At 43.0% G+C, this 13168-nt stretch overlaps 1 protein-coding gene and 1 long non-coding RNA gene across 2 annotated transcripts in view; one reads left to right on the forward strand and one right to left on the reverse strand.

Annotated features, from left to right (window-relative positions):
- The window catches only part of LOC138929008 (protein tramtrack, alpha isoform-like), a 25013-nt gene continuing 11845 nt past the window's right edge, over positions 1 to 13168 (reverse strand). Inside the window, 5 exon segments of the mRNA XM_070287459.1 lie at positions 1 to 1786; positions 1789 to 3068; positions 8495 to 8591; positions 8707 to 9348; positions 9461 to 9811. Coding sequence (XP_070143560.1) covers positions 1469 to 1786; positions 1789 to 3068; positions 8495 to 8591; positions 8707 to 9348; positions 9461 to 9604 — 2481 coding nt within the window. The 5' untranslated portion in view covers positions 9605 to 9811 and the 3' untranslated portion in view covers positions 1 to 1468.
- The window catches only part of LOC138929011 (uncharacterized), a 16776-nt gene continuing 16043 nt past the window's right edge, over positions 12436 to 13168 (forward strand). The window contains exon 1 of the long non-coding RNA XR_011445435.1: positions 12436 to 12832. This is a non-coding gene — a long non-coding RNA (uncharacterized lncRNA). The remainder of the gene's footprint in view (positions 12833 to 13168) is intronic.

The following is a 13168-nucleotide window of genomic DNA, read 5'->3' on the forward strand; positions in this document are numbered from 1 at the left end:
TTTATTCAATGTACTCAATTCTCTCCGCAAAGTGTTATGCTAGAAGACTTGTCCAACTAAATATCTAAAAGATTGAGCGCATATATTCTGTGAGCGGTAAGTCGTAGTTGTTGCACTAAGTAATCGGTTGTTAAAGTCAAATATCATAATACATAATACCAGGATTTGGGATTCCGTATAACTATCAGTTAATTTCTTCTTCACTGGAAGTCCTTGCGCATTTTGTTGCTTGGATCGCTTGGCTTAAGGGTAAATAGAGTAACTAAAACCTAGTTAAGTAAATTAAGTAATTAAGTTACAACACTTTGTGTTGGGGGTAGGCAGCCTTTGCAGATCCCGGCTCCGCCCCAACTCGTTTTGATGATTGCACAATTAGCCAAATACATTTGAATTTCAGCTTGTTGCCAAGGAAATTGAACAAAATAATTACACTACATACTGAGTATTAAACAAACACTAAACAATATGTGTATATAGTGTATAATATATACAATCAAAAACAAAAAGATGCTAGAAGTCTTAAATAGGTTCAACAAAAATCACAAATAAAAGGGAAACTATAAAGGTTGTAGAGAGAGCGCCCTCGCATGCTGAGGGCCAGTCAAAAATTTGTTTATAATTAAAGCCGAAAGTCACTTAAGTTCACTGAACTGTGTGGGCTGTATATGTATATATATATAACCATATCCTGCGATACGGTCTATCAAAAAGAAATATCGCCTTTATAGTTAAAATATCAATATTATCAGAACCTAACTTTGGGAAGCCGAAATTTGTATACCCTTGCAGTGTGCCAAAGGACCATGGAAGCGAATCAAAAAAGCATCAATTTTAAATCGGAATTTTCTGTGCTAGTTTTTTCTAGCTTAACTATCTGCTGACTAAATGTTAATGAAATCTTATTTTAATCAATTTGTGAGAATTTTAAAGATGTAACCCCTTATCAAACCTTTCGGACATGGCTAGAAAGACACCTCTGTTGATGCTGATCAAGAATATATATGATATTACAGGGTCTCTTAATGGCTTCTGACTTAAATTATAGTTCCCTGCAAGGGTATTTTTATCTGTTCCCCATAAAATTGGTTCCACATATCGTACATAATATCAATAGATTGCAACTTTAAAGTATTCATTTCGGCTAAAATATTACAGAATCAATATTTTCTGTCATCCCCAGTCTGTGCGTTATTGAAAAATTATATCCTAGCTAAAAATTAAATATTCACTTATTTGTTAATTAGTTTTGCTTGTGAAAGGCTGGACGGAGCACGTACTAGTTGGTAGTTACAGTAATATTGCTTATGCGTTTACCATTTAAATTAAGGTCTAGTAAATTTAACTAACCAATTTGAGTCTGCCGCGATCGCTTATGATCTAAACCTAAATATATCTATGACGTATTCTACAGTTCTTCGCATTCTTTTGTTTAAGGTAAACGTTGCGTTGTGCGCGTTGCCAAAAGTCTTTACGTTGCGGTTTGTGCGGTGGTGGCCAGCGCCAAGGACTTGCCCTCCGCCACCGCACAGGAGCTGGGCGGCTGCGGGGCTGCGGTGGGCGTGGGCGAGGGCGACGGCGAGATCTGTAGCTCATTCTTGATGATAACATCTTGCTGCAGGCTCAGCATGGCGGCGGCAGCTGCCGCGGGATTCGATGAGGCCTCGTAGCCGCCGCCATCGCTGAGCTCGGCATCGTCGGCATCCTGGTCTTCGAGCTTCACATCCGGCATCAGCAGCAGCTGCGAGCTATCCTCCTGGCTGTCAAATGGGGCGTTGTGCTGCTGTGCTCCTGTTCGACCAACTGCCTCTGGTAATGAGCCTGCTCCTGCTGCTGCTGCTGATAGATTGAGGCGTGCATATCCCCGGCAGCCGCTGCATTTATCAAGTATTTCAGCGGGCTGAATGCTCCAATATCCTTGGGCGGCGTAAAGTTCTCGTGCGTCATCTTCAGGTGGTTCTTCATCTTGTCCGGCCGCGAAAACTCCTTGGAGCACACCGGGCAGGGGAACACCTTGCGATGCTTGCCCTCGTGATAGAGGAAGGCATGCCGCTGGAAGCTGTACTTGTTCTTGAACGTCTTCTGCATGTTCTCCTTGGCGCACTCGGTGCACCGATATACACCTTCCACCACACTGGCATAGCGGAAGAGATCCAGCCCCCGCACTGACATCTCCGTCAGATGCTCAGCCTGATCATCCAGCGTGGACTGGGCCTTGCGACGCACCCGTCGCCTTTGAATGGGCCGCTTGTTTCCCTTTTTGCCGCTCCTTGGAGCAGCAACAGGTGCCGGTTCGGGTGAGTCTTCGTCGGGCTTGGAGCGCTCATCCTGATAGCCAGGCAGTCCAGCATTTTCATCGGCCAGGGTGAGCATTTCATGGTCGGGTTCGTCATCTTTCAAAGGCTGATCGTGTACGAGGAACTCCATGTCGTCGTCCATATACTGGCCAGCACTGGAGGGGGAGGCCTGCTGTGGTTGCTGCTGCTGCTGGTAGTAATCGGTGGTCTTTAGCATGGGATTATTCACCGCCATGTGTAGAAGCAACTGGTGGTGCACCTGAGCCGCCTGCTGCTCCGCGGCATTGGCCAGCGATTGCAAGCCACTGCAGGCATTGACCTCCTCCTGGGTTGCCCTTGCCAACTCCTTGGTGGCAGTCTCCTCGATGCTCAAAGTGGAGTTGGGCGAAACGGCCACTGTGATGCGTCTGGGAGCCAGTGGTAGCTCGGGATCCTTGGCCCCACCTCGAAGTTGCTGCTTTAGCAAGGAATTGGTGTTGCTGCCACTGCCATGCTTGGTTTTCGGTTTGGATTTTGAGGGGGTTTGGGGCGGCGTCTGTGTGGGCGGAGTCGGAGTCGTCGGCGTTGATGGATTAATGGCTCTTATCTTAAGCCCCAAGATGGTGGGCAAGTGTACTGGTGCTGAGTCCCTGTTGTCGCTAATCTCTAGAAGAGGTAGTGGTTCCTGAACAGATGTGTTGCCTGCGGTGGGTGCCCTGGAAGCTGCAGAGATTGTGGTCGAAGTGGAGCCAAATAGTCGCTGGGAAAGTTCAGGAGTCGCCTGATTGGTAGTCACTGCAGATAGAGAAAATGTATAACAATTAAATTGGAGCTTAAAGCTTATTTGAAATTTATTTTAATAGTTTTTTTAATTAAACATTTTTTTTACCCCTATAATATGCGGCAGGTTGCCCACTTAAAGGTTGCTAAAAACAATTCCATCTTAAAGATGTTGGTTTAATAGTTTGATTAGAAGTATAACTTATTTTTAAAATTTGTCTTTAATCGTATAGTAATATGTGGGGGATTCCTAAGATAAAGGATGCAAGAAACATTTCCCAAAGTGTCTGTTAATAATAATTACCCCATTAATCTCTCGCAAGTACCAGCAAAGCTGGACTACAAGGGGTACTAATTCTTCTCAGTAGCGAACGGATATTGTATTTACCTAAACTTGTATTTACCTAAACTCTAATTGAGTCTCACAGTTTTTCTCCCCAAATAGGAAAGAAGTCAAAAATTGCAGTTCTGATACAAGAGAGAGATATCCCTTAAGTTTATTTCCAGTAGATCCTGGAACGGAACCGAATGATCATACGGGTTAAGCGAAACTCATAGATCGTAAATAAAACCAATCTATTTTGTGTTTCAGAACTGATTTCGTTCAAGTGTTTTTTGCATTTTGTTTTTTTTTTTTTCAATTGTGTTTCTTTTTATTTTCTTCTGTTGGTCAGTTTTAAACGATATATAATATAATAAATGTTCTGCTTGATTAATATTGCGTGTGTCTGATTAACTATTTGGTAATTATGTTTAACGTATCGTATTATACAAATATATCGTAAAGTGTGTGTGTGTCTCGTAATTGGCTAATTTAAACGGAAAACCATGTTTACCAACAATTCCAGACAATTTTCTCATTTCCATGTGGAGGGTTTTTGTTTTGTTTTTTTTATTTTTTGCCTTGCGTTTCTTTATTTATTGTTTTTCTTATTATTCTTTTCTTTGGGTATCAAAGCATGACTCACTCTATATATTACGTGTAAGCTGTATATATATAATAATTCCTCGCATAGATTTCGAGTTGTGGACATATTTTTTGAAAGCGAGAAAATTGCTGAAGCTTTTTTGTTTTTTGCAAAATATATGTAAATATATATTTATGTGTATATATAAAAAAGTAGACTAAAATAAAGTAAAATATAGTACAAACAATATGCGTGTGTTGTTTGATTGTTTAAAATAACGCCAAAAAGGGGAGAGTTTGGAAGATTGGAGATTGGCTGGTGGTTGAAGGTGGAAGTCGGTGTTTGACGGCGGCTTACGGACTAAATTGCACTAGCTACCACTAAATAAAGAATTAAAAACAAAAATTATTTAATAAATTAGCGTACGCAGCTTGTTTATTGTTTGTTTTAGATTGCGCTTAATTTTGTTTCAGTTTTTCTCTAGCAGTTTTCAGTTTAAACTAGTTTTCGAATTGCAACAAATATGACTTTTGAGGAATTACTTGCATATATTTTTACCCTTTTCAAGTGGTTGTATTTTGTTTTTTGTTTTGTTTTTATTTATTTTTGTTTGGAGATCGTTTTTCTGTGTGTTTTTCCTGGTTTGCTTGCTGCTTTTGCCACGTTATTGTTAGATTTTCCAACTGCATTTTCGTTTAGGTTTTCTTTTGATTTTCTTTCATTTTCTTTGGCGATAATTTAAGCCTCCGATATACAACATATAAATCGTTTGATGATTGATAAATTATGTTATTAATTATATATACGATTATTATTAGCGTTAAATTACAGTATTTATTGTTGCTTTTTGTGTGTCTATCGTTAATTGTTTATCGATCGCCCCCATTAAATGGGTTCTCTATTATGATTGTGGGATATTTGCAGGGGGGAAACTATATAGGAGGAGATCTGGGCGTCCTGTGGGGGCACTTAAACCCAGACTCGCTTTTTTTAACTTTTAACTAGCTTCATTTGAAGGCAACAAGGTAGATTTGCGCTCCCTCTCGCATTAATTAACATTATACATGGATTCTCACCGTCTTCCCTTTAGATTTCGGCTTGTAATATTATTATTTAGTATTAACATTAGCGTATCGAACATAGTGATAATGATAAATTAATTAATAGAACTACGGTCTAGACATACCATTCAATATTTATACTTATTTTAGGTTTATAATTATGTATAACATATCTGCATATATATATAAATATATATATAGTTTAATTATCTAAACGTGCGGGTTTCTGTTGTTTTTTGTAGTGTAACTCTTGCCCGAATGGATGCTTAGTAAGGCCGCTGCGGTGTCCAAATGGATATTCCTTGGTTTTCGGGGGTATAAATAATTATAATCGGGTTAGGTTTAGTTTAGGGTCCTAGCTTAAGCCTAGGAGAGGTTTGGGTCCAGACAAAAGTACAAAACTCTAGAGCCAGAGAGTCGGAGAATTGTAATTGAAGAATAATAATAATTGCACAATGTAAAATAACCGTAAATCGCTTGCTTTTCTCTTCTCCTTTTTTAGTTTAAAAAAAATGTTAAATAATAATTAATCAAAGCCAAGTAAAAAACTAAAAACAAAATCAACAAAAAAAAGATCTACTTTAATTGCTTAAGCTGCTGCTCTCTCTCAACAAACAAAAAATCGCGAAGAGCGCCTGGCGCTGCAACCTGATTCCTCCTGCCACCTCTCCTCTCTCTCCTTTACGATTATTGCTTCCGCTTGTCTACTTATTATCTTTATTTCCCTTCGTCTTTCCTTTTTTCTTTTTGGACTTGGAGTGAGGTTGGGTTCGGAGATTTATTACTGTGCCGCTGCTGCTGGCGCTGGCGGTGCTGTGGACGCTGTCAGCGTTCCCAGGGAGCCACCGCTGGAGGACGATGTCGACGAGGAGGAGGAGGTGGAGAGCGCATTGTTGCCGGTGGCGGGCAGCGATTGATTCGAATTCTGTCCACTCAGATCCGGCGGCGGCGGCGTCGAGGCCCCCGAGAGACCCAGCGGTTGGCCGGCGAGATTCGCTGCCGCCACATTGGCCAGTGCCGTGGAGGGGTTCTCGATCTTGTGGATGATCTTCACGTGCGCCGTCATGTTATCCTTGCGCGTAAACTCCTTGAAGCAGAATGGGCACGGATACACCTTGACGTTGCGCTTGTGCGAGGTCACATAGTGCCGGCAGAAGTTGCTTATGTGCGTGTAGACGCGCGAGCAGACCTTGCAGCGGTACGTGTGCTCGCCCTCTTTGGTGCAATAGTCCCGGACCGAGCCCTCCGCCTCGCCTTCGCCCACATTGCTGCTCAGATTAAGCTTGGTCTTTACCGAGGGTGTGCCCACGCCGCCGCCGCTGCTGCTCAAGTTGGGCGTACTGCCACTCAGGGAACCGGCCTTGAACTTAAAGCCATCGTTGCTATTGTACAGATCGAGGTATTCCTGACTGGTGAACACGGCCGTCGGCTTGACGTCGCCGTTCTGTTTGCCCAGCTTGGGGCGTTTCTGGACGCGAGGCTTTCCCGCAGCACCCGCTGCTACGGAGGAGGAGGCGGCGGGCGAACTGAGAGGCGTGGATGCTGCATTGACCTTGCCAATTGGCGTCAATTTGGGTATGCTGACCATGCTCTTCACCTGCGCCCCGCCAGCTGCCATTCCAACAATGAGCTTGAGTCCACCGCCGGCCGCAGCCGCTGCTGCTGCTGCTGTGTCCGCTTGATGTTTCCGTTGGGCGGCTATGAGGAAGGCCTGCTGGCGCGCCTGCTCATTGAGGTGGCTGCCGTCCGTCTGATCCTGCGTGGGCGAGCTGTTGTCGGTGAGGGGATTGTACTTGAACTCCACGGGCTCATCGTATTCATCCAGCATGAGTTGAGGTTCCATGTAAGAGGTGTCCATTGGCTCGCCATCGCTGTCGTTGCCATCTAAAAAGAAATTTATTAAAAATAAACTGGTTAACTCGGGGGTCTAGTCAGATTTCTAGTACTAGATTATACGCCGGCTTGATTTATGTTTTAATTTATGATTTAATTCAAGGACATTTATCTTAAAAATAATATTTAAGGTGCCACTTTATTGTTCTTCAGTAATTTGCTAACATTTTAATACTTTTGGACACCTTTTAAAGGGGATTTTACATCACGTGATTTAAATAATAAATATATATTAAATCTTGATTATTTTGATATTCTAAAAAATGTATTAATTTTTTCAAAAGGTAATCATTTGTAGCCTACTTTTCGACACATTTAAAAGTGTTTCAAAGCACGTGATAAATAAATAATAAATATATAAATAATATATTATTAAAAATAGCATATTGATAATTTAATAAGGCAAAAGGGGCCTGACCTTGACTAATTTAAAAATTATAAATTTGTAACTATTATTATTTATTTATTGTAATCTGCAGGCGTATAAACTTAGTACACGTGATAAAAGGTGATATATGTGTGTATAAATGGGTGTTGTGTGTGTGTGTGTGCAGGATGTATGTACATATGCAAGAGAAAGGCAAAACACATGACGCGAGAGAGCGAGTGAGAGAGAGAGTGAAAGAGTTTCAAATCGGATCGGAAAAGCTATAGGGATTTCAAGCCATTTTCAACGCGTTGCAAGAGTTTTTGTTCGAAAAGTTTTTCAGTTCAGTTTTCTGTATTTTTGCTTTGCTCCTTCTTCAGTTGATCAGTTTTTCATACATGTTGTTTCGGTTCTTGTTTCATGTTTGTTTTGAGGAGGAGATGGTACGGAAATGGACAACAGAGATCAGCATTTCATTTTTGGTGGTGATGGTCATTTTTATGAGACAGAGAGAGAGCAGAGGTGACGCTTTTTAATTTTTCAGGAATTTTTCGCGATATATTTTTGGGTTTGGAATTTGGAAAATTTTTGATCTTAGTTATATTTTCATAATCCCGTCGGCCATGAATCCCTGTGTGCTCAACCCGATTCTCAACTTCACAATTCTTTAATTCTCTTCGTCATCTTGTGGATTTGCATTTCTTGGGCATCTTCAACATCATCATCTTTGGGGACACTCACCTGCCGACGGACGGAAGAGATGCCTTCGAACGAGAACACTTCACTTTGTTTTTCGTATTATTTTCTCACTTTTCTCATATTTTCTTTTCACTTTTTTGTGGGAGGAGAAGGAGGAGGGGCGAGAGAGAGAGTAGCGAGAAACCGACGCGAGCTTTAGCTTTTCAGTTTTCAGATTCTACAACTAATTGAAATGCGTAAAATCCCTTTTAGCTTTTCCGATATTCGCAGATGATATTTGTCGAACAAATGTAGTTATATATACTATATATATATATATAATGAGACTTCATTCAGCCTGGCTCTGTATTGAATTGAGTTGGTAATTCTATTTTTTGCTGGGTGCACATGAGAGGTATTGAGATATTGGTTGATGGTGCATTTGTTGGACTTTTATATGGTTATAATTCAAATGATCTTAAAACTATGCAATGGTTCTTATTGAAAGAATGGATTGGCAGTGTTTGAACTCACCGGAAGTTGTGCTGTTGTCCTCTTGGTGGTGGTGGCTCACAACGCGGTGATCCTTGGCGTTCTTTGATCGTTTCGTGGGCAGAGAGTCGCGGCTTTCCTGTGAGGAGAAGAAAATACATACAAGTTAATGAAGCTCACATATTCATAGGAAATTCAGCAACAATAACTATCTTTTTAAGATAAATCCTAGCTTTATCTACTCTTAAACTCACATTAAGATCATCTGGATTGCCTGCATCTTGCTGATTATCATCGGAGCCATCATCATTGCCGGAGTAGGAATCGTTGCCCAGTTTGCCATTGCCCAGATCGGAGTCATTCATCAGGTTCTCGCGCTCGAAATCGTCGTAGTCATTCCCCGTGCCGTTTGAGCTGCCCGATAGTTTGCGGGGCCTCCCTCTTTTTCGCTTGGGCATCAGGGCTGAGCTAAGCAGCGATGGCTGCACCGGCAGGGTGGGCGTATTTCCAGCATTGGCGAGTGCGGCACTGGACAGCAGACCGCTGGCCTGTGTACGATTCCGCTGTGGCACCAAATAAGGCTGAATGCGCTGCAGCTGCGGGGGTGTGGGCGTACTCTCGGAGCCTGCTGCAACTGTTCCCGCTGCAGCTCCAGTTGTGGCCGGCGAGGGTTTGTCGTCGTTGACCTCGGTGAGGCCCTTGATGCGCAGGCTCTCGGCCACGCGCAGGAATGCGGTAAGTCGCTCCTGGTCCACAGAGACCTCGCCTCTGTACATAAAGTCCAGCAGGGATTTCATGTCCGAATACGGCACATCCTTAAGAATAACGATCGGATGCTTTTCCGGATGATTTATGAATAGGGCATTGAAGTACGGACTGCAGGCGGATAGCACCATCTGAGGAGGAAGAAGAAAGTTTATTAGATTAATCAATGTTTAGGTTTAGTTTAATTAACAAGATTTTTTTGCCACTTCCTAATATTCAATCATAGCTCTAGACAACACCCACCTTGTGTGCCTTCAGGTATTGCCCTTCGACGGCCAGCGTCACATCTGTGAAGGTTTCTGCGTGGAGCAGCTGGTCAAAGACTGACAGCAGGTTGCTCTGATGGTTGTTCCACCGCAGGCAGAAGCGTTGAGATGCCATCTTCATTGGGAAGCCGTCGTGTTTGCGTCACTTAGCAGAGGAGCAAAGCGGAGTGAGTGAGTGAGAGGCAACGATCTCGATCTATGTCCTCATTCGTGGCCAGGGGGTCATTTAAGGTCCTGTGATTGTCCTTTTGCTCTGGGATATTCCTGGATACCCTGTGAGACTTTTCTGAGCGGGGGGCATCCGTTAAAACATATATTCCAGGGCGTGCTGTAATGGAAGGAATTACAAAGATTAGTATTTTTAGGGTTCCAGGATTTGGTTTTGAAAAACATGTTGGAGGTTGTAAAACCTAAGAATGCTGATAAGGGGGAGTAGAGTTGATTTTTCGTTCGGCTGAAAATCAATTATCCACTGTGTGTAGAGTTTTTGTATCCCCTACAACCAAAAAAGGACTCTCCACTGGAAACGCTGCTTCTGCGCTGCCGGCGTCCAATTGAGCGCGCGGGCACAGAATTTAATTTAAGAGACGACCCCAAAGGGTCAAACGAGCAGCAGCACATTATGCAGGCCGCTCGATGAGGGAAAACGTAAATGAGGAAATATAAATGGAAATTTCAAATGTGTTTCAAATGGGCAGCCAGAGGCAACAACAATGAGCCACACGCACTGGGGTATGAGCAAGCGAGAGAGAGGGCAGCAGGCAAAGAGAGAGTTCGCCGGAAGAGAGCGTTGTGGAAATGGGACGGGACGATATAATGATGACAGCAACAACTGTGCCTGCGACTGTGTGTGTGTCTGTGACTTGAAAACTTGCCAAAGGGTGTGGAGGAATTAGGAATTAAAAGCGAGCGACGAAGGCAACAGGCAAATGGAAAACTTTACGTGGAAACTGTAACGAACACACACTGACACGTCGAGATTTCAGGCAATCGCAGGGGAAAGTCATGAAATTCGTGGCACGTTTTTTCTTGCTCCGTTTTTCTGTGTTATCACCTTTCGGTGATCGCAATTCCAACAAAAAATCCTTGTCTTCTTTTCGAAAACCCACGCTTCCTCCACTTGCTAAATATTTGCGTTCGCCGCGCTTATCTTATCGCTTTCTCGGTCGCTTTGTTGTACACTTAATTGAAAATCATTCAGCATTCCCCAGAAATTCCCGTCTTCCTGGCACACACACATAAGGCCCAGCACAGTCTCCACTTTTCTTGCTCTTCTCTGTTTCTGTTTTTTCCACGCTTCTATTTTGTTGTCTAGGCTTTGGCACTGTTCGTTTTGTTTGCAATTGTTATTGTTTTTATGCACTTGTTCAAATCAATTGAGAAGCCACACCATTCAATACACTGGGGCAGACAGAGAGCGGGAGAAAGAGCATGATCACGATCACACACACAAACTGGCACGTTAAACAGTTATTAGAAAAGCTCGACGGCGGCAAAAAGCTTTTTTCGCCTGGCACGATCGCACAAATAAGTATATTTTTCATTTCATGTTGCTCGGTTTAAAATGGAATTGTATTGTTTTCTGGCTCACTTCGTTGTAATTTTCGTTTCCTTTACCGCCTAACGTTTCCGGTTTCTTGTTTTTTTTTATTTGCAACTGCGGCGGAAAGTATTGACGAAGAGGAGAGTCCGTTGTTGTTGCGGGAAAGACTCGGGAAAGACTGGAAAGACTCGCGCACGAATGAGCAAGTCAAAGTCCTCGACGCAGGAAGCCGACTGCGCTGCCGGCGCACCACCACTCACACGCACACAGGCACACACACTAACACAAAGACGGGCCGCGCCTGATAAGAGCGGATGTTTTTTAGGGGTGGGCGGTCCGTTTGCCTGTGGAGATCACTTTACTCAGTTGGGGGAATTATTTTTCGACAGCGTCCTAAATTACCAGACACCCTTTCCTTCTGCCTGCTTGTCCTTATCGTATTCTTGCCTATCTGCGATTGGTTCATTTTTCTCCTAGATCCCGTATAATTCCATATTTTTGTTTGCTTGTTTTTTATGATACAAAAACCTTACAAAATTAAATATATTAAATTATAATGTTGAATTTATTCTTTACTAGTCATATTAGGTTTATATTTATTTTTAAGTTATAATGCATATTTGCCTAAGCTCTTGCGACTTAAATAAAATATATTTAAGCGACAGTCTTATTTTTTTCTCCATTTAAAATATTTTAAAAAGGAAACTTTATATTCAGACATTCGTTTTTTCCCATGTTTCGAGTTCGAATTTAGTATAACTAAAAATAACTAGGCACCTTTTATCCCCAGCTGCTATATCCTTTAATTTTTATCGATTCGTCAGTGTGGTTTTCTTTTCTCAGCACTTTGTTTATTTTGTGAGTTGTCGTTTCTCGTATATTTAAGAGATTTTTCTTAGCATTTTTCACTTAAGGGTGGCTAATTCACTGCCCGCAGTTGTTAAAGCGATATTACTAGGCACCTTTTCTGCCGTCTGCTACATGTATTCGCCTGCTTCCTTTGCACTTATTTTTTTGTTGTTTCCTTCATTTAATTTTAACTTGTGGAAATTTTCACAACTCAGCGCGAGAGAGGGAGACGGAGGCGAGGGCGGGAGCGGTCTGGCGGGCGCGCGTGTGGGGCGGAAAGAGAGAGAGGGATCCGCACGAACAAACCGAACGAAACGAAAGAAACTCTCTTTGGGGCACGTCGGCAAATTCGTCCGTCTCGCTTGACACCAATACACTGAGTGATCCTCGGTGATCCAACTTCCAAGCTCCAAAGCAGCGGCGCCGACCGCGCTGCCAGCGCGCACACACACACCAAAAACAATCCTACATCCGTTGCCTCTCTTGAAAGGAACGGGCTGCGACTGGTGGAGACTTTTGCTTAGTCCCCAAGTCTACACAAGCGAGAGAGCGAGAGCAATTCAGTACGCGAGAGAGAGAGAGAGCTGACTGTTGCTCTCTTGCTTGCGCCTTTGACTTTTTGAATTTTTAATTTCCTTTACACGCGATGAGTGCTGCGCTGCTCCGAAGGAAGGAGGGGAAGGGCGCAGCCAAGTGGATGGAGGGACAGCGAAACGGGGTTAAAAAGAAAAACGCGCTGGAAAAAAGCTAGGAACCACAACCAGCAATAGCAACAGCAACCTTTGGGTTGGGCTCTCCATTTTGGGGTTGGGCTGGAACTCCCCGCGCCCCTACCACACCCCATCTGTAGCTTTGCTGGCTTTTCCAGGCCACTGAAATCGGAAAAGCATGTGGAAACTCGAGATCCAGCGACGCAGGCGTGTTCCATCCGTGGGACATACAGTGGAGCATCTTTAGGTGAGTCTACTTATTAATAAACTAGAATAACCCATATGGCAGGACATTTGGTCATGTTCCACTGTACTTTTCTATATTGAATACATATATTCTCATGTGTGTTGGTGTGCAGGAATCTTTGGTGTCTCACGTTGTTGTTGTTTTTTGGGCGAGGGATTACGTAAGCGGGCTGTAAATTCTACAAGTGGAGTGTCGGCTCTCGGCTTTAGTCCGATTGAAATTGAGAATCCTAAGCAGCGGAGCTTTGAGCAAAGTTCCCTCCAGTTCTCTCTCCCTCTCTTTTTCGCTGTCCCTGTCTAAATGTATGTGCCTTTTTGCTGTTTTGTGTGTGTGTTT

Source organism: Drosophila kikkawai, chromosome 3R (genome assembly GCF_030179895.1).
Source record: "Drosophila kikkawai strain 14028-0561.14 chromosome 3R, DkikHiC1v2, whole genome shotgun sequence".
Lineage (NCBI taxonomy): Eukaryota > Metazoa > Arthropoda > Insecta > Diptera > Drosophilidae > Drosophila > Drosophila kikkawai.